Raw genomic sequence first — 25,141 nt, 5'->3', positions numbered from 1 at the left:
CTTGGCACACCTGTATTTGGGGAGTTTCTCCCATTCCTCTCTGCAGATCCTCTCAAGCTCTGTCAGGTTGGATGTGGAGTGTCGTTGCACAGCTATTTTCAGGTCTCTCCAGAGATGTTTGATTGGGGTAAGGTCTGGGCTCTGGCTGGGCCACTGAAGGACATTCAGAGACTTGTCCCGAAGCCACTCCTGCATTGTCTTGGCTGTGTGCTTAGGGTTGTTGACCTGTTGGAAGGTGAACCTTTGCCCCAGTCTGAGGTCAAAGATCTCTCTGTACTTTGCTCTGTTCATCTTTGCCTCGAAACTTGACTAGTTTCGCAATCCCTGCAACTGAAAAACATCCCCACAGCATGATGCTGCCACCACCATGCTTCACTGTAGGGATGGTGCCTCCAGACGTGACGCTTGGCGTTCAGGCCAAATAGTTCAATCTTGGTTTCATCAGACCAGAGAATCTTGTTTCTCATGGTCTGACAGTCATTTAGGTGCCTTTTGGAAAACTCCAAGCGGGCTGTCGTGTCTTACTGAGGAGTGGCTTCCGTCAGGCCACTCTACCATAAAGGCCTGATAGGTAGTAGTGCTGCAGAGATGGTTGTCTTTTTCAGGCCAAATAGTTCAATCTTGGTTTCATCAGACCAGAGAATCTTGTTTCTCATGGTCTGACAGTCATTTAGGTGCCTTTTGGAAAACTCCAGAAATAGCGGGCTGTCAAGATGTGTCTTACTGAGGAGTGGCTTCCGTCAGGCCACTCTACCATAAAGGCCTGATAGGTAGTAGTGCTGCAGAGATGGTTGTCCTTCTGGAAGAATCTCCCATCTCCACAGTGGAACTCTGGAATTCTGTCAGTGAACATCGGGTTCTTGGTCACTTCCCTGACCAAGGCCCTTCTCCCCCGATTGCTCAGTTTGTTTGGGCGGCCAGCTCCAGGAAGAGTCTTGGTGGTTCCAAACTTCTTCCATTTAAGAATGATGGACGCCACTGTGTTCATGGACCTTCCATGCTGCAGATATTTTTTGGTACCCTTCCCCAGATCTGTGCCTCGACACAATCCTGTCATGGAGCTCTACGGACAATTTATTCGACCTCGTGGCTTGGTTTTGCTCTGACCTGCATTTTCAACTTCGGGACCTTAGATAGACAGGTGTGTGCCTTTCCAAATCATGTCCAATCAATTGAATTTACCTCAGGTAATGTTTCTGCAATCAACTTGTAGAAACAACAAGGATGATCAATGGAAACAGTGATGCACCTGAGCTCAATTTCAAGTCTCATAGCAAATGGTCTGAATACTTATGTAAATAAGGTATTTCTGTTTTAAATCTTTTAATACGTTTGCAAAAAAAAGTTTTTTAAAATGTTTTTGCTTTGTCATTGTGTGTAGATTTTTTTTTATATACAAAAATACATTACATTTTAGAATAAGGCTGTAATGTAACAAAATGTGGAAAAATTGAAGGGGCCTGAATACTTTCTGAATGCACTGTAGCGTGTATCATGATCTGTGTAAGCAGAGAGGTTATGTAAAAGCGTTACATATTGTTGCTTAGTTGTCTGACCTATGTGCTCTCACTCTGTTTATTTCTCTCTTGCTCTCTCTCTCTCTCTCTCCTGTATATCTCTCTCTTCTGTATCTCTCTTCTGTGTGTATTTCTCTCTTCTGTGTGTATTTCTCTCCTGTGTGTATTTCTCTCTTCTGTGTGTATTTCTCTCTTCTGTGTGTATTTCTCTCTCTCTCTCTCTCGCTCTTCTGTGTGTCTCTCTCTCTCTCTGGCTCTGCTCGCTCGCTCGCTCTTCTCTCTCTTCTCTCTTCTCTCTCTCGCTCTTCTGTGTCTCTCTCTCTCTCGCTCTTCTGTGTCTCTCTCTCTCTCGCTCTTCTGTGTCTCTCTCTCTCTCGCTCTTCTGTGTCTCTCTCTCGCTCTTCTGTGTCTCTCTCTCGCTCTTCTGTGTGTGTCTCTCTCTCGCTCTTCTGTGTGTGTCTCTCTCTGTGTGTCTCTCTCTGCTCTTCTGTGTGTCTCTCTCTCGCTCTTCTGTGTGTGTCTCTCTCTCGCTCTTCTGTGTGTGTCTCTCTCTCGCTCTTCTGTGTGTGTCTCTCTCTCGCTCTTCTGTGTGTGTCTCTCTCTCGCTCTTCTGTGTGTGTCTCTCTCTCGCTCTTCTGTGTGTGTCTCTCTCTCGCTCTTCTGTGTGTGTCTCTCTCTCGCTCTTCTGTGTGTGTCTCTCTCTCGCTCTTCTGTGTGTGTCTCTCTCTCGCTCTTCTGTGTGTGTCTCTCTCTCGCTCTTCTGTGTGTGTCTCTCTCTCGCTCTTCTGTGTGTGTCTCTCTCTTCTGTGTGTGCTCTTCTGTGTGTGTCTCTCTCTCGCTCTTCTGTGTGTGTCTCTCTCTCGCTCTTCTGTGTGTGTCTCTCTCTCGCTCTTCTGTGTGTGTCTCTCTCTCTCGCTCTTCTGTGTGTGTCTCTCTCTCGCTCTTCTGTGTGTGTCTCTCTCTCGCTCTTCTGTGTGTGTCTCTCTCTCTCGCTCTTCTGTGTGTGTCTCTCTCTCTCGCTCTTCTGTGTGTGTCTCTCTCTCTCGCTCTTCTGTGTGTGTCTCTCTCTCTCGCTCTTCTGTGTGTGTCTCTCTCTCTCGCTCTTCTGTGTGTGTCTCTCTCTCTCACTCTTCTGTGTGTGTCCCTCTCTCTCGCTCTTCTGTGTGTGTCCCTCTCTCTCGCTCTTCTGTGTGTGTCCTCTCTCTCGCTCTTCTGTGTGTGTCCCTCTCTCTCGCTCTTCTGTGTGTGTCCCTCTCTCTCGCTCTTCTGTGTGTGTCCCTCTCTCTCGCTCTTCTGTGTGTGTCCCTCTCTCTCGCTCTTCTGTGTGTGTCCCTCTCTCTCGCTCTTCTGTGTGTGTCCCTCTCTCTCGCTCTTCTGTGTGTGTCCCTCTCTCTCGCTCTTCTGTGTGTGTCCCTCTCTCTCGCTCTTCTGTGTGTCTCTCTCTCTCGCTCTTCTGTGTGTGTCTCTCTCTCTCGCTCTTCTGTGTGTGTCTCTCTCTCTCGCTCTTCTGTGTGTGTCTCTCTCTCTCGCTCTTCTGTGTGTGTCTCTCTCTCTCGCTCTTCTGTGTGTGTCTCTCTCTCTCGCTCTTCTGTGTGTGTCTCTCTCTCTCGCTCTTCTGTGTGTGTCTCTCTCTCTCGCTCTTCTGTGTGTGTCTCTCTCTCTCGCTCTTCTGTGTGTGTCTCTCTCTCTCGCTCTTCTGTGTGTGTCTGTCTCTCTCGCTCTTCTGTGTGTGTCTCTCGCTCTTCTGTGTGTGTCTCTCGCTCTTCTGTGTGTGTCTCTCGCTCTTCTGTGTGTGTCTCTCGCTCTTCTGTGTGTGTCTCTCGCTCTTCTGTGTGTGTCTCTCGCTCTTCTGCGTGTGTCTCTCTCTCTTCTGCGTGTGTCTCTCTCTCTTCTGCGTGTGTCTCTCTCTCTATCTCTTCTCAGACATGTGACACAGGCTGACTTGAAGAGCTCCACCTTCTGGTTGAGAGTGAGCGCGGGAGCCACTGTGTTCGCCGTGCTGGGATTCGCCATGTACAGAGTGCTGCTCAAACAACGGTGATCCACCCACCACCGTGCAAATCTAACCTCTGCGATACTTGTACCCAAATCTGTTTGTGCTTTTTTGCCAACTACTAGGTCTATAAGTGAAAAGCTAGGATTTACTCCAGTCTCCCATTGACATCAATACATGACTAAGTGAAAATTCAACTTAGGATCTGCCCCATAGGAAATAGGAGTTGGCGGGACCGCACAAACAGATCTGGGACCAGGCTAAACCTTGTACCCTCTCCCAATAAATATCTCTGTACGGTCCTAAAACATCCAGTATGTCCCCCATGTGATGAGGGGGAAAAAGCTAACTTTATTTAGTTTTACACCTAGAGATTTCACAAGAAAATGACTGATATTCTTTATTTTGGTGTCTGCACACTCAGTATGTCTAAATATAATATTTATATTCAAAATGTGATTATATAAGTACTGATGAAGCTCGTGATTTCTTCTCTTTGCGCAATATATATATAACATTTTTGGGGGGGATACCTGTGTGGATTGAAATGGTGAAACAACTCTATCTTAATCAGTTGAAGTAAGGGTAGTGTAATGGTGAAACAACTCAATCTTAATCAGTTGAAGTAAGGGTAGTGAAATTGTGAAACTCGATCTTAATCAGTTGAAGTAAGGGTAGTGAAATGGTGAAACTCGATCTTAATCAGTTGAAGTAAGGGTAGTGAAATGGTGAAACTCGATCTTAATCAGTTGAAGTAAGGGTAGTGTAATGGTGAAACAACTCGATCTTAATCAGTTGAAGTAAGGGTAGTGAAATGGGAACGCAAAAGAACCAATACCATACACAACAACATATGCTTTAAAACAAATACTGAAGCAATGTGTAAATAACATGTGTATATATATAACTGCTTGTATGTTTGTTTTAATTGACCAAACGGGACATTATGAAGTTCATGTGCTGAAGCTATAATGGTACAACAAAGCCACATTCGAAGCTATAAAGGGATTCGCTTTCACTCCGTTATTTAGTCGTTTCTAATATCCTCAAACCTGTTCAGTAAAGGCTGTTCTGCTGTTATTAAAAGGTTGTTCTTTAGTTTGCCTTCCAGGGCCAGAAGCTTGGTGACACACTTACACATTTTGTAAGGCTGAATCGGCCCATGTTCAATCTATGGATGTTCCGGTTGGGATGCCTGCGCCGTATGTCTGAGCCTTACCCCTAGAACTCAGTAAGGCAGAAGTATCCTCTGTGGCCCTCCCATGGCTTCCTGTATGGGTATGGACTACCCAGGTGGTGTGTGTGTGTGTTGGGCATGCATGTCAAATCAAACGGTGTGTGTTGGGCGAGCATGTCAAAATTGTGTGTGCTTGCTATGTGAGGCTGTACAGTTCTATTTGCAGGAGCTGTATTTGCATGCGTTGCTTTTTTCTGATCATCATCCAATATTGTTATATAAAATATACTGTTATTATGAAGCCAACATTCCTCACAATGGTACTATTCCAATTATCCAAATGTTATCCAGCAACCCCAACTCCCAGAACATTAGGACAATTGTGTTTCACATTTTGCCTTTCCAATGTTTATAATAAATCCACTTTAATCCTGTGTCAAGAATGTTTTTTATTGCCTTTGGGATCCATCCTTTTCCCCCATAATGCACTTCATATAAAAAGCAGCAGTTGATGCACATCCAAATAGTCAAGAGGTGCTGGCAAACGGAGAGGTACATTTTAAATAAAGTCGCATAATATATACGCTTCCAATGATTTATTGGGTATCGCCAACGTTTTCGGAACAGTGCCTCCCTCAGAGCACGTTATGCAAGTCATCTGCGGTCCTCTGTAGCTCAGTTGGTAGAGCATGGCGCTTGTAACGCCAGGGTAGTGGGTTCAATCCCCGGGACCACCCATACGTAGAATGTATGCACACATGACTGTAAGTCGCTTTGGATAAAAGCGTCTGCTAAATGGCATATATTATATATTATTATTATATCTGCAGACTGCAGAAGTGATTGAAATTTTGTCTAGAGTGTATTTGTTGTCGTCTTGAGGTCATTTCATTTCAGATCCTCACTACATTGGTCAGGGAAGGAGGCAGAAAGTGATGTCATTCCCCCTGATTCTTGCTCCCAAAGTTCACGTGAAGGATGAGGTAATGTGATGTAACTGTTGGTCTGCCTGTGGACACATGGTGGCAGTATTGTCATAATGATTCCAATATCCACAAGACAGCACAGACTGTACACCACCACGGTTACCTAGAACAATATGCAGGGCAGAACGGGTCCCTCGGGGACAGATTTAACCGGTCTCTCTCTAATGATCCCCACCAGACTGCATAAAATTGCCTGTTAAACCATGAAGATTATTCCCTAGGGCCTAACCGATTGGTCTGTTTATGTTCACTCTGTGTGTGTGTGTGCGCGCGTGTGAGAGATGCAAATACATGGAACGCAGAGCCTTAACAGTGTACGTGTGAGTGAGTACATGTGTGTCTAGCAGGTCATATGTTCCTGTTTTCACCAGTTTACACCTACACAGACAGCTGCTACTCACATTCTGAGACGGCGTTGATAAGCATTCCTCTCCCGTGGGCTGTTCCGCTTTCAGAGCTGACGCCATTTGACCTGTGAAAGTTGACACGTGAATGATTCACCCAGTTAGGTCATTTAAATTGGCGGTTCCCCTCCTTGCAGGCGGGCCAATGGTTTGAGTCACTCACTGGTGACATGGGAGATGTGGATACTATGATTGTCTCCAAGTGTCGCTGTAACTCATAAGCAACATATGACTAAGTGTCTAACTGGCCAAATTGCATAGATTTCAACATGTGCAACCAGCAGGGGATTGGAATGCTTTCCTCATGGGTTAGTTAAGCCATGGCTATCAGACGGTGATACTCAAGTGAGCATGATCTAAGTAGAAGTTTGAATGGAAACCACAGCAGTGTTAGGCTAAAGTAATCGGGAAAGTCGTCAGAAATGAAGACCCCACATTCAGTATACTTATAGAGTAGTTGCGATGTGGTTCTGGGTGACGAGATTAGTTCAATTGTCATCTCACACGTGGTAATTGTACAGTTGACTGCAGATGGCATCCCAACAGCTTAGCCCTCTCTCGGAGGAAGCGTTTCGAGGCCAGTTGAGGACTGTAGGGTTGGTAGTATAGTATTTCGCTGTTAAAACATTGTTGGCTGCAGTTTCATCCAAACGTGCTGTGTAGGTGTCAGAAGACCCATACGGTTAAAAATAACCTATGACCATATTGTTTCCATGGTAATACTATCGAATAGCATGGAGAAGTTTTGTGAGAGAGATACAATCTCTTTACAGTGCTACCAGCCCACTCAAAAGCAGCTGCACCCCACAGCCACAAAATAACTTGCGTGGGCACACACACGACACAACACACACACACAAGTTGATCTTAAATGAATGGTTTGTTTGAAGTGATTATAGATAATGGGTAGGTGGTCCTCTGGAATGGAGGACTCATAATTTTGCTGATTGTCATTGCAGGCTTGCAGGGGAGTGTTTGTTTATGACCCTGAAACACAACCTGGAATTTACAGGCCCTTATTACCCCTCCTCTGAACCCCAATCCACTTGCCACCCAGATACAGAGGGGAAGGAAGGTGAAACGAAAAGTAAAACAGTGTTTGGTACCATAAGTGTCCTAAACTGACTATGATCGTAGCTCAGTGGGTGCTATGATTCATGATTGAATTCGCCACCCTTTCAGTGAATGTTGGATGGAAATATTACAGGATAGAATTGTCCCTCTTTGAATTAGATCCGTATCAGGCACTTCCACTGTCTGAATACTATGTTATGTATTTTAATAGCCCACACTCACATTTGTGAGAGTTGAATTTGAATCCTCTTCAGCCAAGTCTCCTCACTGAGTCGCATGCGCGCACTGTCTATCTGATGACATAACGTGATAAAGTACTGGAGTGAGAGCCAGCTGGTGTGAACCGGGGTACTTCGAAGCCTTCTGTGGGTGTGGGTGGTGTTCTCACCTCGCAGCCAAACATCCATATTTCTCTGCGCCGGAGGCACGCATGTGGCAGTACAACAGAGCCGAAGGTAATTGCCTGCCTACCTTCCGGCTTGAACAGTGCCCGAGTGCAGGCTGGTCGCGATCCAACTCGGGGAGCAGAGTCGGTGTGTTCCTAGAGGCTGCTGACTGTGAGACGGCGGAGTTCGGCAACTGGCTGATATGCGTCGCTGAAAACAACTGCGAGAGTACAATGACGCACCTGAATTTACACTTGCGCGACTTTTGGACGGTCGACTCGACATCTTTTGAGTGAGTGTTCAGTGACCGAATGGCATGGCATTTAGGCTACGCATGCTGCTTTTTCCGCAGTAGACTGAGTAGCATTATATGCTGTTTTATGCTGTGTATTTTTTACAACTATGCTTGAAGTGAGTAGCCAATTGCTTTCATTATCGCCACACACACCTCTATTCTATTTAATTTTCAGGTGAGTCACATTGGAATGAACAATCACTGCTGTCAACTTGGATAGTTGCCTGCCTGTCCGTCCCAATGAGAATTCAGTACTTCCGGAGTGAAAAATGCCGTGTCTGTCCACAGAGAGCTGGACTGAGGTGCAGGTGGGCTGTCGTATGAAATAGGAGAAGGACTTGGTGGCCACACACATCCAATTCAGTTGTTACACACACACACACACACACTGTCGCTCGGAGTGGCGAGACGCAGATGTGCACTCCACGGACACCCAACTCGGCACTCAACTTTTTATCTATTGAACATATATTTTCTCTTCAATGAGCTTGTGAACAAACGGAGGATAGATGTTATTTCGTGGGCTAATATATTTTTCCAAATAGCCTCAGAGGACCAGGGTTGGAATAAGTATACCCAATTGTGTTTGAGACACCTGCGTTGATTAGCCTCGCTTGGAATTTCTCTAATATGGATTATGTGCGTAATGTGGCTCAAATAGCAGTAGAGTATTGAGGAGAGGGGCAGCCTGACGATGCCGGACGCGTCTCGGGACGTGCCGGTGCATTCCTCTCCAGCAGTGGCAGCGAACGCCGAGGGAGACGAGATAGAAGTGCTGGAGAGTATCGATGTCCTTCCCGTGGCCCCAGAGGACGTAAGTCTTGAGCCATATTCATATTGTCATCAGCATTTTTCAATTTCATCCTAAAACAGATCACCCTAAAGACACCCTTTTTTCCCATGGTGTATTCTACACTAGCGTATATTTTTTTAAATTTAACTAGACAATTCAAATAACTCATTTTTATTTACTATGATGACCTATGTTATGTCAGAATTATATCATACTGTGTTATGGCTGTAAACTATGAATATTACTATGCCAGCGACCATTCTCAGACAGCTTCATAGAGCATAGTCATTATATCATCACAGTCAACAATCCATTGGCTACATGTGTTCATTACAGCTAACCCGAGCAGACGTAGCATGGCTACTACCATACATAACCGATGATGTCCTCAATTGTCCAATGATATTGATTCATTGAATGAAGGAAAGCACTTGTAGGCTACCTGCTGATATCACTCCTTAATGACAGGCGTGTCTCTGTTAAATGGCATCTTTCTCTCTGAAACCTTTTCTTTCCTCTTCTCTCTCCCTTTCCCTACCCGCTCCTTTCCTCTTTCCCTACCCGCTCCTTTCCTCTTTCCCTACCCGCTCCTTTCCTCTTTCCCCACCCGCTCCTTTCCTCTTTCCCCACCCGCTCCTTTCCTCTTTCCCCACCCGCTCCTTTCCTCTTTCCCCACCCGCTCCTTTCCTCTTTCCCCACCCGCTCCTTTCCTCTTTCCCCATCTCAGCAATGGAAATCTCTGTTCGACAAGGTATGTATCGTCGTTGTGTTACAGACTCTCTCTGTTGCATGCGCGCTCATGAAGGGTGTCAACTTACCTGCCTTTTTATGTGAGGAACTGTTTGCTGTCCTAACTTTGTAACTTGTTACAAGTTAAGCACGTGCTTTTATTACTGCCGTGTTTAGTACTAGAACTGTGATTTATGAGCTGTGCTTAATCTTCGCCCCAATACTCATAGAATAACAAGTCAACTATCCTTGCCATTATTATAATGTCTAACTCCTGTCATTCCTGTGGTGGTGGTGAGTTGTGCCCTTGATGGAGAGCCAGATAAAAGAACCAAGCAGGTTGTGGTGGGTGTGTCCCTCCTCCTGACATCGACCCTCCCAAATGCATTTAGAGCAATACATAATCCTGGTTACAGTTGCCGTTGCTCTGCCTGTGGCCCTGTGGGCTGTCATGTCAGCGACAAACAAGAGGTGGGTGTGTGTTATGCCCAGGCCATCAGGTTGTCCTGACAGACGGAGAACCAGACCCCCCCCCTGACTCACGCACACCCCCTCTCCCACCACTCCATCCCACTGGAGCTGCCTCAACACCTGCCTGCTCAAGCCTGGCCGATGGGCCCTACACTCACTCCTGGTCCCTCAGGGGGGGACAAAGGAAGTATAATGGGTTTAGGGAGGGGGACAGGGGGGGGGGGAGTCAGACTCGTGTCAGGCTCGCTCTTTCAGGCTCTGGGAGGACTGGCCGGGGACTCATGGGATTACGGGAAAAAGGGGTGGGTGTCTTTGGTGTGTGGGGTGGGGGTGGGGGTAGACATTGTGGACAGGCATTAAGCGGGCCTCTCAATCCACTCCCTTTATGCGGCGCGGCCTCGCTTTGAATTTCTCAAGTGGCCTTCAGACTAGACGGGAGGGGGGCAAACCAAATATAGCCTATAGAAGGGGTTGCTGTCCAGTCTGGCAGCTACAAATGCCCTTTCACTCTTTTATTCCCTCCCCCCATCCACCTCTTAAATGACCCCTTCCATTTGTCATACATTGGAAATGTTGACCTTTAGGGTCACTCAGCTCCTCACAGTGGACACTAAGGAAGATAAATGATAGGGTGGTGGATGGTGGACCAGAAATGGGGATTTTTACTGGCAACCATTGGGGGACTGAAATAAAAGGAATAGTTGGACGTTCATAAATGGAGGAATAGGCCCTGCTCATTGGATGTTTAGCTCATAAATGGAGGAATAGGCTTTGCTCATTGGATGTTTAGCTCATAAATGGAGGAATAGGCCCTGCTCGTTGGATGTTTAGCTCATAAATGGAGGAATAGGCCCTGCTTGTTGGATGTTTAGCTCATAAATGGAGGAATAGGCCTTGCTTGTTGGATGTTTAGCTCATAAATGGAGGAATAGGCCTTGCTTGTTAGATGTTTAGCTCATAAATGGAGGAATAGGCTTTGCTTGTTGGATGTTTAGTTCATAAATGGAGGAATAGGCCCTGCTCGTTGGATGTTTAGCTCATAAATGGAGGAATAGGCTTTGCTCATTGGATGTTTAGCTCATAAATGGAGGAATAGGCCTTGCTTGTTGGATGTTTAGCTCATAAATGGAGGAATAGGCTTTGCTCGTTGGATGTTTAGCTCATAAATGGAGGAATAGGCCCTGCTCGTTGGATGTTTAGCTCATAAATGGAGGAATAGGCCCTGCTTGTTGGATGTTTAGCTCAAATGGAGGAATAGGCCCTGCTCGTTGGATGTTTAGCTCATAAATGGAGGAATAGGCCCTGCTTGTTGGATGTTTAGCTCAAATGGAGGAATAGGCCCTGCTCGTTGGATGTTTAGCTCATAAATGGAGGAATAGGCCCTGCTTGTTGGATGTTTAGCTCAAATGGAGGAATAGGCCCTGCTCGTTGGATGTTTAGCTCATAAATGGAGGAATAGGCCCTGCTTGTTGGATGTTTAGCTCAAATGGAGGAATAGGCCCTGCTCGTTGGATGTTTAGCTCAAATGGAGGAATAGGCCCTGCTCGTTGGATGTTTAGCTCAAATGGAGGAATAGGCCCTGCTCGTTGGATGTTTAGCTCAAATGGAGGAATAGGCCCTGCTCGTTGGATGTTTAGCTCAAATGGAGGAATAGGCCCTGCTCGTTGGATGTTTAGCTTAAATGGAGGAATAGGCCCTGCTCGTTGGATGTTTAGCTCATAAATGGAGGAATAGGCCTTGCTTGATGGATGTTTAGCTTAAATGGCAAATGTTTGTGCTCCAATTAGCACCGTATTTCCTATATGGTGGACTAATCTTGAACAGAGCCATGTTCAAAAGTTGTGCACTATTTAGGGAATAGGGAACATTTTGGGTCACAGGTAATTTGATACAGGTATACCATTTCCCATAATTCTCTGCCTTGTCATCTTGAGAGCACAAACTGTCCATCCACATCACCCAGATTGTTTAGCTGGCCCATGTGCCAACGCCTCTTTCTAAGATCTGTCCCAAATGGCTCCCTATTCCCTATGTAGTACACTACTTTAGACCAGAACCCTATGGGTAGTGCGCCATTTGGGACACATAACTTAATGTCTCCCAGGCTGGTGTTTTAATCAAAGTGCTGTGTGCTCTGTTCAGTACCCACACTGTCCCCTGAGAGGGCTTTGTTGCAGTGAAAGTGCTTTCTCTTCAACCAGGAAATAAGATAATAAACCTACGATAGGTTACACAAATCAGAGCTATCTAAGATCTCTAAACATACTAGGGAATGGGGACTACTGCACACACACACACACACGCACACTACTGGCCTGATTAGTGATGATGGTGAAACCACTCAAGAAGAAACAGTCTGAGTATTTGTCTTGCCCTCACAGATTTTCAGCTTGTTTTGCAGGATTGGACGATGTAAGTAGGAATGTATTAAGGGCTTGCTGTTATAAATAGGATGGATCTGGAAAAATGAAACAAACAACTTGGTGTTTTCCCTTGAAAGATGACCCAAGGGATTTTTGTTTTTATGACTGTGTAAGGCAGTGTGCATTACAAATGTTATAGTGGATATTTGTTGCGTCACCTCATCCAGTTTCCTCAGTGGTTGGTGGAGAGGGAGTAGGAGCTTATTGTGTTTCTTGCTTGTTGCACTGTCAGATTGCTGTGTACAACCCAGACTGTGTACACACACAGCCATTATCTGGGATGGGAATGTCTCCATTAGTCACACCCCCTCTTACCTTCCCATGGAAGTGCCCAGATGAAGTCAGCACCCGATGTGGAATATTAAGTCCGTATACTGAATGACTTAAACACAAGCTCTTAACACCCGCTTATTTGAGTCAGAGTACATACCATAGAAATAGAATCTATAGAACAGTTCCCAGCCCTATCTACAGATGATATTCCTATGGTACAGACTGTGACTGAACCATTGACCGGTAACAGGGAGAACCTGTGTTGGAGTGCTGTGCGATAACACTTGTTCTGCAAGGCCCCATTCCCAGTTATTACCCCCATCTGCCTTCCCTGTGTGTCCCCACAATGGCCAGTCGTCCCCACACTGCGCCCTTTGTGTTGACGTGTGCCACTGTACTGTACACACACAATCCTGCTCTGCTTGCCTCTGACCTGTTAGGACGCCAACAGGCACGCGTCCAGAACAGAGGGAATTATGGGGTTTAAGACTTATTCACATGGGCACACAGTGTACACCACAGGAGGTTGGTGGCACCTTAATTTGGGAGGACGGGGTATTTGGTAGTGGCTGGAGTGGAATGGTATCGAATACACTAATTAAACACATGGTTTTCACCAGCCTACACTGGTGTACACACATCCAGTTGTTTTGACCAGAATCCTGTCACATTACACGCTACAGTGAACTGGGGACAGGAACCAGTCAAATGCTCCTTGATCGGAGTGGGGACCCGCTTGTCCTTTTTATTTATTTTAAACATTTTACCCCATTTTTGTGGTATCCAATTGTTAGTAGTTACTATCTTGTCTCATCGCTACAACTCCCGTATGGGCTCGGGAGAGACGAAGGTCGAAAGCCACGAGTCCTCCGAAACACAACCCAACCAAGCCGCACTGCTTCTTAACACCAATGTGTCGGAGGAAACACTGTGCACCTGGCGACCTGGTTAGCGTGCACTGTGCCCGGCCCACCACAGGAGTCGCTAGTGCGCGATGAGACAAGGATATCCCTACCGGCCTAACCCGGACGACGCTAGGCCAATTGTGCCTCACCCCACGGACCTCCCGGTCGCGGCCGGCTGCGACAGAGCCAGGGCCCAGAGTCTCTGCTGGCTCAACTAGCACTGTGATACAGTGCCCTAGACCACTGCGCCACCCAGCAGGCCGACCCAGTTGTTCTTAGTGTGTGTGCATGCCTCTCAATCTGGGCTCTTTATCTCATGCTGTTGTATGTGTCAATGAGCATGTGAAGTGGCTGCCATTGACAGAATAGGAAGGCAGGCAGCCATCATTTCAGAAATCTTTTGTTTAGCTCCACTCCCTCGGTCCCCACATGGTCCAGCTGCCAGCCTCTCAACCCTCTCGTTCCTCTCCTCTCCATTGTCATGACCCAGAGGGTTGATTGTCAACAGTCCAGGTAATTGGCACTAATTGGGTTTGAGCCAAAATGGTGGCCCTGGTCTGATTGTAGGGTTTGCTGTACGTCCTCTCTCATCCCATTTCTCATCCCATTTCTCTCAGCATTTCGCTGTTTACTTCCTGTTAGTTCCCCAAACGTGCATCTGTGTGTGTTGATGCTGGTTTACCATACCTCCTCTCTTCCCCTCCCGAACCACTGTTCTCTCAGTGTTGAGGTTCTCATCCGAGAGATAGATCAGTCTATATGTAAAGCTCTACATGTAGGCTATAGTCTATCTTTTTACTTAGAGACCCAATCTGTTTGCGTCTCTCTTACTAGTCTCTAAAGGCTTTAAATACATTTCCTTATTTCCCTAATGAAAGGGAGTTCCAGTCAGTAAGTTGTGAGCAGATCTTCTAATGTTGCTCTATAAATAGCCCCTCCCCTGCCTGTCGATACACAGATGTGCTGCTGCTTCAGTCATAATTGGCTGCGGACTGCAGTGTGTACACATGGAGAGATGAGAGATGGCAGCACAAATGAACGTGTGTCTTTTGATGGTTCAATGCTACGTGCTCTACCCACATGGTGCAGGGTGGTCCCCTGTGTGTGTGTGACTGTGTGTACATACGGTATGTCCCTGTGTTTGTCTTCGATATGTTAATCTGTTAGAGGGGGTCAGCGGGGTGGAATCGATGCCAGTGAGTGGTACCTCTGTGGAGAGTGGTTGACTCTGTGGAGAGTGGTTGACTCTGTGGAGAGTGGTTGACTCTGTGGAGAGTGGTTGACTCTGTGGAGAGTGGTTGACTCTGTGGAGAGTGGTTGACTCTGTGGAGAGTGGTTGACTGTGACTATGTGGATGTAGGGACACTCCAGCTGTCAGTGCAGAGACGCTGTGTCCCCCCCCCTCCCTGTTTAGTTTTTCGGCCGACTTGGCTTCCACAGTGAAGTGGATAACATTGCTGAGGAGAGGAGACTACCCATCATCCACTTACAGGCTCTCTTAAGTTCACCGCCGCTTGAGTACGTTTACACACACACTTCAGTAGGTTACTGCAGGGGTCTGATGGGGTGACATCCTGTTAGTGACATCCTCTGGGTTTTTTGTTAACTTGACTTCTTACGCTCAGTGAAAAGTTAATCCTCTTAATTTCTCTCTGACTGTGGGAGCAAGTTACATGTCACTCAAAGCTCCCAGTCTAGCCCATAGGCTGAGTACAGTAGTAGAACCTACCCTGCAGTGTCAAGATTCCACGAACTTGGGAGCGGGCGGAGGTGCTAAGCGGCTCCTATTTCAGCTTGTCACTCAGATCTATTGGGATCATAGACACTAAGGTCCATTCATTCCTTATGGCTGAAACTGTGATACCTTCCCACAGGTTGTGGTTACAGGGGATACTATACTGGGAGAGTCCTCTCCTGGCAGGGACCCACCACTCTTCTCTAAACGCCTGGGGGCCTGCAGTATGCAGTGGGTTTCATGCCTTTTGTGCCAAAGTCTTTCTGCTGTCTTTGTGGTTGTTGGAGTTTCTACGTTTTACTCATTGGGTTTGTGTGTGTTTCTTGTGAAAGTGTGTGTTTTGTGAGAGTGTGTGTTCCGGACAAGTTATACTGGGGTTTAGGTAAGACAAAAAGGTGTAGTGTAGTGCAGTGGTAACCAACCTTCTCTGAGTCGGGATCACTTTCTGAGTCAAAATGCAAGCTGAGATCAGATTTAGTTTTTAAACACGCCATAAGATGTAAGCCATGAGCCTATTAAAAACAGTTCTGTATCAATCAGGTTTGTCGTAGGCTATAGGCCCAATAAATTACCACTGCATATTGGCTATGCTTTAATTGACCTGCCAACATTGGCAAATTTAGGTATGGGCGACATGGGCAGCCGACCAGTGCGGCATTTTGCCAGGCACGGCACGGGGTGACCACACAAAAAATAGATATTCTGTTGCTCATTTGCACATCAATGATATCATGTCACCGCCTGGGACTGTGGGTCAAATAACCTTGTCGGATTGGGCGCCCTGATTTCTAGTTGAGCTAGGCAGGCTACTGCCTGGGAGGTTCCCACTCAGAAGTACGTGTTGGGGAGAGGGGCGGGGATAGGTTAACCTCAGGTCTCCCCACTAGAAGCCCGAGGTAGGGGGAGCGGTGGAATCTATCAAATAGCGAACCTCTAACTTTGTACAGTACTAATGCAATTAGTAAAATCAGTCACACTGAGAATTGCTACCAAATAAACCACAAATCATTCATAATACTGTGAATATATACTGTGGTTTCGCAGACATTTTGTTGCATTTGTATACTGTATTTTAATGCAAATTCAGGGGACCTTCTGAAATACTTTGGAGCACCCTCTGGCACTGGCCAGAATGAGGAGCCATTCTTCTCCTCAGCCACATAGGCCTCTTCAGAAATGATCTCGGAGCCTCAGGATGAGGAGCCATCTACCTCCTCAGCCATACAGTTCTCTTCACAAATGTTGTCTGAGCCTGAGGATGAAGACCCATTTGCTTCCACTGCTCCCCAGCAGGATTCTTCAGGTGTGTTTGTGGCACACAGGCACGTGTGTGTGTGTGTGTGTGTGTGTGTGTGTGTGTGTGTGTGTGTGTGTGTGTGTGTGTGTGTGTGTGTGTGTGTGTGTGTGTGTGTGTGTGTGTGTGCATCCCTACATAACATAAACAAAATAAATAATTTCCCTTTTGCAAAGTTCTAAATTTACATATTGTAGGTAACAAGGATTTTAATTATTACTGGGTATGTAATGTGGGGTGTTCCATCACTATAAAGGCTGTGAATAACGTGTGTAAACTAATGCCCATGTGCTTTCCATTAGAAATGCCTGTAGCATCATCCTCACCAAATCCTGCTGCTGAGGATGAACCACTGTGTCACGCAGCCAGGAGTGGTGGGGGCGGAGTCAAGCGCAGAGAGCAGAGGAAAATGGGGGAAACCGAACTTTATTGCGGTATCCACAATTAACGCCAAAAACAACAGGCGAAGACAAGTGTCCAACCCAAAACTGGGCACAAACAGACAGGGAACACAACACGTAACCAACCTAGACTAACAGAAAACGAGCCCGCACAAAAGCAGATGGACCTAACAGGCCTAAATTAGTCCTGAACCAAAACTCAAATAAGAAACAGGTGCAACCAATAAGACATAACAAACAGAAAAGGAAAAGGGGATCGGTGGCAGCTAGTAGACCGTCGAGCGCCGCCCGAACAGGCAGGGGAGACACCTTCGGTGGAACTCGTGACACACTGTCTACAGACCCTGCTGACTGGCCTTCAGTTCTGACTGACACAATTCAGACACAACTAGTTTGCAGAGGACCAAGTGAGGTACCACCTGACTTTGTTTCCCCAAGGAATGAGAGTGATTGAAGAAGTTGCCACTACCAGTATTTCAGGAAGACCTTGGTGAGTGATGAAATAATCCCTAGCAGTTGGTTGGTGTATTCTGAAAGAAACAACAGCCTCTTCTGCTTCTGCTGCAAACTCTTTTCTAAGAAGAAAATTCATTTAGCAAACTCGGGACTGACTGACTGACTGGAAACATGCAAGTTCTTTGCTGACTTCATACGGCATCAGTCCAGAACACCAGAACTGCATGAAAACATGGAAAGAACTGGCAATGAGACTCACAAAAGGGGAAACAATTGATCACCAGATGGCACTTATGGAGGCTGAGAGGTGTTGACACATCTGACTGCTATTGTGTAGTCTCTGGCAATTAGAAATCTGCCACTAAGGAGACACACAGAAACACTACTCTCCATCAAATGGAAATTTCCTCAGAGGTTGGACTGATGGCACAATTTGATATAGTCATGATTTGATCCGTGTCCAAAAAGGGACCTCGAGTCACACCACCAGCTACCTTGGCAACCAAATACAGAATGAACTCATTGATTTGTTGAGTAGCAAGATCATTTCAATAACGGTGAGTGACACCAAGCTGGCAAAATGATTCTCTATCATTCTAGATTGCACCTCAGCCACACTGAACAGTTGTGATTAGAATTGTGTCCCTGAAGGAGGAGCCACACACAGGAACATTTGATGGGGTTTTTCTGGAGGCAGAGGAGTCCACGGACCAACATTTGGCATCCCTGATTCTCAAAAGATTAGAGGAGCTAAAAATTCATTTTAAGGACTGCAGCGGACAGTCTTGTGATAACGGGGCCAACATGAGAGGCAAAAACAAAGGTGTCCAAGCCAGACTCCTGGAAATGAATCCAAGAGCTCTATTGGAGCCATGTGGGGCTCACACATTGAACCTGGTCGTGGCTGATGCTGCTAAATGTTCTGTCGATGCCACAGGTTACTTTGGCATCTTACACAAACTGTACACCTTGTTCTCAGCCTCCACACAGAGATTGGCCATCCTGAAAAAAACACGTGGACATCACTTTGAAGATGTGGACTGAGACGAGGTGGTAGAGTCAAGTTAAGAGTGTCGAGCCACTGAGGTCTCAGGCAGCAGCAGTGAACGAGGCACTGATTGAGGTGAGGGATCAAACCAAAGACCCTGTGATAAAGATTGAGGCCCAGTCCTTGTCAGAGGAGGTGGGATCATGGCGCTTCAGCATCTGTACAGTGGTGTGGTACGGCAACAGGCTTTATGACCGCACAAACGCCAGCCAAGGATATTTGCATGTAGAGGCCGTTCTACATCACAAGAAGGCTGAGTTCCACAACGTGGCACTTTTCATACGAATCATTTGATGAACCTTTTGAGTGATGCCCTGAAGAAGCTGGTGGTGACATTTTTCAATGTCGTTGTTGATGCTGCAACCTCAGCCCTTCGGGAAAGATTTTCCATATTGGAAAATGTGCTGTCAACCTTCCAAAGTCTCTCAAATGAGGAGCTGACAGAACAATGTGAGGTATGACACTGCACTATAAAGAACACTCCGACTTGGATGGCTTGGATTGCACAGGAACTGAAGAACTTGCCTGACTTGCCATCGAAGACCATGAACCTGCTTGATCCGCTGATGATGATACACGAAAGGGAGCTCTCAGAAATGTATATACATTTGTGGACTGCTCTCAGAATTTGTTTTCCTCATCCAGTGATCGCAGCTGAAGCAGAGAGAAGCTTTTGAAAGGTCCACCATGTGACAGGAACGCCTTAGTGGCCTTGTTGTCATCAGTATTGCCCATGCAATTGCTGGGCTGATTTCTTATGATGATGTAATTGATGACTTTGCATCAAGGAAGGCAATAAAGGTCATGGTTTAGATGGCAGCTGTGCAATTTAGTTTGTGTTTCTTGTTTGAAGTCCTATAGTGTAATAATCAGGTTCTCTTCTTTATAAGTGTGTTATTCTATTTGTATGATATAGGATTTGTGCAATTTAGTTTATTTGTGTGGTTTTTGTTAGCAATAGGGTAATAGTGTAATAAATCAATTTATTTTTTATTTGTTTTTATATACTACAATTGGTTTCCATTTGTCTTTGTTACTACTTTATTATATTTATGAGACTTATTTTTGTATGTAAACGTATTTATATAGTTTTAAATGTTATGATTATTTGTGTTCCAAATGTCGGAATAAAAATGACTGGTGTCATGGTTCTTTTGGAGGGGGGTCGCCCAGGGAGGCCTACAAGCTAGAACCGCCACTTCCTGCCAAAGTTGTTCTTCTCAGACCGTTTAGAAATGATATTACAACAGTTTAGGAATATGACCACACTGGTAATATAATTGTTGTTTTACTTATGAGGTACAGCTGGTGAGCATAATCATTTCCTTTCTGTTTTACTGGACTGATGAGCTGCATCTGATGGTTAGTCTGAAGGGAGGGAGGGAGGGCGCAGCGGTGAGTCAGCCTCTCACCCGACTCACCGTCCCTCCTCTCCCTCGCTCTGGGGACACAGTCTTCCGTTGATGGCGAAACTCAAGTCGCATTTGCATTATTTCTGCCTCATGCACCGACGTTGTTACTCCGATGACCAGCGAAAGTGAAATATTCATTGATATTAAAAAAGTCAAGCAGCTTCCTAGCGCTACAACCAGCACTACGTATGCTTATGGAAACACTTTGCTACTCATTCATTGCAGCTGTAGTGCTGGTTGTAGCGCTAGTGGAAGTAGGGAGAACGTGCATTTCTTGGCTTTTAAAAGTGTTGAACAAAGTGTTGAACAAAGTGTTGACGGCTGAATAACAGCTTAAACATGAATATACTCATAAAAACAGCAGCTCTTTGCTGTATTTGTTGACAGTCTCTCTCTAGTGATGGTTTTAAAAGTTTAGAAATCTCACAGTATCAAATTTGCTGTGTGCTCGAGGCTTCTTTTTAGTCTATGGCTCGAGGAAGCTCAGATCACTGTGTCTGCAGTTATCTGATTGGCCAGCGGTAGGCCTATAAGTGCACGTGATTTGCTCTCTGGGCCTGCTGGGTAGGCGGAGTTCTACCTTCAGAAACATTAAATGGTTCAAAATGGGAACACTTTGTCGTCTCGGTATTAAGACTGCTGAAACAAGTGCACCTACTGCCAAGAGTGCCACTTTATATAATAAAAATAATATATAGGAACGAAAGACCAGAGTTTCTAAACCCAGAGACGCAACATCGCTAGACTTCCGGGAATGTTTGAGAAGCAGACTAAGCAGACCAGGCCGGGGTTTGAGAAGTCAATGAGAGAAGTGAAAAATTCTTCCTTAGTTGTTAATATTCTCATCTAAATGCTTAACCTAGATTCACGCCAATATCTTTGAACATGTTATTGCTCCAACTTCGTGAAACTGAACAACTGACACCTCTTTATTTTTGTCAAAAACAACTCAGGGCCTCCTGAGTGGCTCAGCAGTGCTAGAGGCATCACTACAGATTTGGGTTCGAGCCCGGGCTGTGTCGCAGCTGGCCGCGACCGGGAGACCCATGAGGCGGCTCACAATTGGCTCAGCGTCGTCCTGGTTAGGGGAGGGTTTGGCCGGCTGGGATGTCCTTGTCCCCCTCTAGGAACTGGCGGGCCGGGGGCATGCACGCTGACACGGTCGCCAGTTGGACGGTGTTTCCTCCGACACATTGGTGCAGCTGGCTTCCAGGTTAAGCGAGCAGTGTGTCAAGGAGCAGTGTGACTTGGCAGGGTCGTGTTTTTGAGGACGCATGGCTCTCGACCTTCGCCTCTCCCGAGTCCGTACGTGACTTGCGATGGGACAAGACTGTAACTACCAATTGGATATCTCAATTTGGGTTAAAAAAATAAATAAAATAACAACTACTTTATATCGAAGGAGTGCCTTTTGATTTGATGGCTTGCGGAAGTGCAGTTTGGCACTAGACGACCATTAGACCCAACAACGTGTTTCTGCAGCTAGACTACAAGTGTGATCTGGGATTTCTATTGGAGAAGCAGTTTTAGCCTAAGACTGTACTGTCTTTGGCAAGGCTTTATCGTTGTTTTTACAGAAATGTTAGCTGATCAACTAGGAATGCCTTGGTGCCCACTGGCCTAGTGAATCAGCACACACACACACACACACACACACACGGTCTGTCTGTGACACATTCCTGCACCACAAACCCTACTGGTTCAACACCGAAGCAATGCAGGTGGACTGTTGACTCTGCAACAATAAACAGTGTGTTTACCCATCCATGTGGTGGACAGATTTGTGTATATGTGTCTGAACAATCTCCCATCCTCAAGCATTTCCCATTAGTGCCGCGTGTACAACTCAACATCTTCCAATATCAAAATCTTCTCCCTCGGTAGAAAAATTGTGTCCTTATTGAGACAGATGGTACATTGACTACACGGACAAACAGAGGCTGCAGACAAAACCTCTACAGATGTTTCTCTCTCTGACGGGTTAATGCGTAACATTGACGATGCTGCATTATGCATTTAATCACTAAACCTGTGTGTGTGTGTGTGTGTGTGTGTGTGTGTGTGTGTGTGTGTGTGTGTGTGTGTGTGTGTGTGTGTGTGTGTGTGTGTGTGTGTGTGTGTGTGTGTGTGTGTGTGTGTATATGCCTTTAATTTAAACCTCAAACCAGTGTAACTGAATACTTCCCTTGTGTTCACAAGGCCAGGAAGCAGTCTGCTTTAAAACACCTCACGGTGTGTATCGTCTCCCTATACATTACACTAGTGTTGAAGTGAGGACAGTTTACGGTTTAGATTAAATAAAACGAGTGGCAGTCAATTCAAAGGTTATGGCGTTTCCTGCCGCAACTTTTCCTTCCACCCACAAACCTTTTCCTCCCACCCACAAACCTTTTCCCCCCACCCGCAAACCTTTTCCTCCCACCCACAAACCTTTTCCTCCCACCCACAAACCTTTTCCTCCCACTCTCAAACCTTTTCCTCCCACCCGCAAACCTTTTCCTCCCACTCTCAAACCTCAAACCTTTTTCCCACCCGCAAACCTTTTCTCCCACTCTCAAACCTTTTCCTCCCACCCGCAAACCTTTTCCTCCCACCCACAAACCTTTTCCTCTCCCACTCTCAAACCTTTTCCTCCCACCCACAAACCTTTTCCTCCCACTCTCAAACCTTTTCCCAAACCTTTTCCTCCCACCCGCAAACCTTTTCCTCCCACCTTTTCCTCAAACCTTTTCCTCCCACCCACAAACCTTTTCCCACCTCAAACCTCTCCCACTCTCAAACCTTTTCCTCCCACCCACAAACCTTTTCCTCCCACCCACAAACCTTTTCCTCCCACCCACAAACCTTTTCCTCCCACCCACAAACCTTTTCCTCCCACCCACAAACCTTTTCCTCCCACTCTCAAACCTTTTCCTCCCACTCTCAAACCTTTTCCTCCCACCCACAAACCTTTTCCTCCCACCCACAAACCTTTTCCTCCCACCCACAAACCTTTTCCTCCCACCCACAAACCTTTTCCCTCCCAAACCCACCCAAACCTTTTCCTCCCACCCACAAACCTTTTCCTCCCACCCACAAACCTTTTCCTCCCACCCACAAACCTTTTCCTCCCACTCTCAAACCTTTTCCTCCCACCCACAAACCTTTTCCTCCCACCCACAAACCTTTTCCTCCCACTCTCAAACCTTTTCCTCCCACCCGCAAACCTTTTCATTTGCAGTTTTAAGAAATACCTTAAAAAAGAAGTAAGAGAGAAGACTAGCAAATAATTAAAGAGCAGCAGTAAATAGCAATAGCGGGGTTTATATTTAAAAAAAATGTATTTCTTATTTCACCTTTATTTAACCAGGTAGGCCAGTTGAGAACAAGTTCTCATTTACAATTGTGACCTGGCCAAGATAATGCAAAGCAGTGCGACAAAAATTACAACAGTTACACATGGTAAACAAACGTACAGTCAATATCATAATAAATAGACCATAGAGGTGAAATAATTACAATTAGCATTAACACTGGAGTTATAGCTGTGCAGATGATAATGTTCAAGTAGAGATACTGGGGTGCAAAAGAGCAAAAAAATAACAATATGGGGATGAGGTAGTTGGGTGGGCTATTTACAGATGGGCTGTGTACAGGTGCAGTGATCGGTAAGCTGCTCTGACAGCTGATGCTTAAAGTTAGTGAGGGAGATGTAATTCTCCAGCTTTGGTGATTTTTGCAATTCTTACCTGTCATTGGCAACAGAGAACTGGAAGGAAAGGTGGCCAAAGAAGCTGTTGGCTTTGGGGATGACCAGTGAAATATACCTGCTGGAGTGCGTGCTACGGGCGGGTGTTGCTATGGTGACCAGTGAGCTGAAATAAGGCGGGGCTTTACCAAGCAAAGACTTAGATGACCTGGAGCCAGTGGGTTTGGTGACGAATATGTAGCGAGGGCCAGCCAACGAGAGCATACAGGTCGCAGTGGTGGGTAGTATATGGGGCTTTGATGACAAAACAGATGGGGGTACCGGTACAGGGGTACCGGTACAGAGTCAATGTGCGGTGGCACCGGTATTGAGGTAATTATGTACATGTAGGTAGAGTTATTAAAGTGGCTATGCATAGATCATAACAGAGAGTAGCAGCAGTGTGGGAGAGGGCAATGCAAATAGTCTGGGTAGCCATTTGATTAGCTGTTCAGGAGTCTTATGGCTTGGGGTTAGAAGCTGTTTAGAAGCTTCTTGGCGGTAGCAGAGAGAACAGTCTATGACTAGGGTGGCAGGAGTCGTTGACAATTTTTAGGGCCTTCCTCTGACACCGCCTGGTATAGAGGTCCAGGATGGCAGTGCCTTGCGATCAAGTGCCTTGCGATCAGAGGCAGAGAAGTTGCCATACCAGTCAGTGACGCAATCTGTCAGGATGCTCTCGATGGTGCAGCTGTAAAACCTTTTGAGGAACTGAGGACCCATGCCAAATCTTTTCAGTCTCCTGTGCCCTCTTCACGACTGTCTTGGTATGCTTGGACCATGTTAATTTGTTGGTGATATGGACGCCAAGGAACTTAAAGCTCTCAACCTGCTCCACTACAGCCGATGAGAATGGGGGTGTGCTCGGTCCTCCTTTTCCTGTAGTCCACAATCATCTCCTTTGTCTTGATCACGTTGAGGGAAAGGTTGTTGTTCTTGCACCACACAGTCAGGTCTCTGACCTCCATATAGGCTGACTCATCATTGTCGGTGATCAGGCCTACCACTGTTGTCATCAGCAAACTACCCTCCGGCGCCATCTTACATTGTAGATAAGGTGATAATTGCAGAGATCCGTTTTCTCATTGCAACCAATGCAGTTTTTTCTGTCCCCTAACTCCTCACTCTTCATATGGGAGTGAAGAAACAGTTATCAAATGGCACCCTATTCCTTACATAGTGCATTACCACCAATGGACCCTGGCCAAAAGTAGTGCACTATATAGGGAATAGGGTGCCATTTGGAAAGCCTTTTAATCTGCTGGGGAGCTAAAGATATAGCATGAGAAGTTAATAGTAATAGAACACTGTAGTTTTTAGAATAGAATAACATATTCTATACTTACTCATATTTATTTCTCTCCTCTAACTGAACTTCCATTGTCCTACCAAGAGTTGCTGTCTGAATATCTTTTTACCTCCGATTGTTCATTCACCTTGGTAGAAAAAGCAAAGTGGCAACTGAATTGTCTTTTCACTCTTTCAAATTCTCTGCAAAGTCTTGGAGCATTGTGGAGGTCTCAGGTCTGTTATTCTGGGAAGCCGTCTGTCCCCCCCTCTTGTTTTGTCATCGTCATGGTCACCTCGTCGGCTGAGTACACACCCAAGGTGATCGGCAGACGGTGCTTAGCTTTCACTTGGA

The 25,141-nt window shown here is 46.0% G+C and overlaps 2 protein-coding genes across 7 annotated transcripts in view; both read left to right on the top strand.

The window, feature by feature from the left end:
- The window catches only part of LOC124015134 (mitochondrial Rho GTPase 1-A-like), a 55,172-nt gene extending 50,051 nt beyond the window's left edge, over window positions 1-5,121 (top strand). For all 3 annotated transcript variants that reach the window (XM_046330096.1, XM_046330097.1, XM_046330095.1), the window contains one exon: window positions 3,441-5,121. In XM_046330096.1, coding sequence (XP_046186052.1) covers window positions 3,441-3,558 — 118 coding nt within the window. In that variant the 3' untranslated portion in view covers window positions 3,559-5,121. The remainder of the gene's footprint in view (window positions 1-3,440) is intronic.
- Window positions 5,122-7,153: 2,032 nt separating this feature from the next.
- Window positions 7,154-25,141, top strand: part of rhbdl3 (rhomboid, veinlet-like 3 (Drosophila)) — a 54,115-nt gene continuing 36,127 nt past the window's right edge. The window contains exons 1-2 of one of the 4 annotated variants that reach the window (XM_046330093.1): window positions 7,154-7,829; window positions 8,008-8,140. In XM_046330093.1, coding sequence (XP_046186049.1) covers window positions 8,102-8,140 — 39 coding nt within the window. In that variant the 5' untranslated portion in view covers window positions 7,154-7,829; window positions 8,008-8,101. Of the gene's footprint in view, window positions 7,830-8,007; window positions 8,647-9,352; window positions 9,377-25,141 lie in introns of those variants that run through there. The other 3 variants (XM_046330091.1, XM_046330094.1, XM_046330092.1) reach the window with 3 other exon arrangements.

Source organism: Oncorhynchus gorbuscha, linkage group LG26, assembly GCF_021184085.1.
Source record: "Oncorhynchus gorbuscha isolate QuinsamMale2020 ecotype Even-year linkage group LG26, OgorEven_v1.0, whole genome shotgun sequence".
NCBI classification, from domain to species: Eukaryota; Metazoa; Chordata; class Actinopteri; order Salmoniformes; family Salmonidae; genus Oncorhynchus; species Oncorhynchus gorbuscha.
Note: the sequence above shows the minus strand (reverse complement) of the source record. Positions and strands in the feature narration are given on the sequence as shown.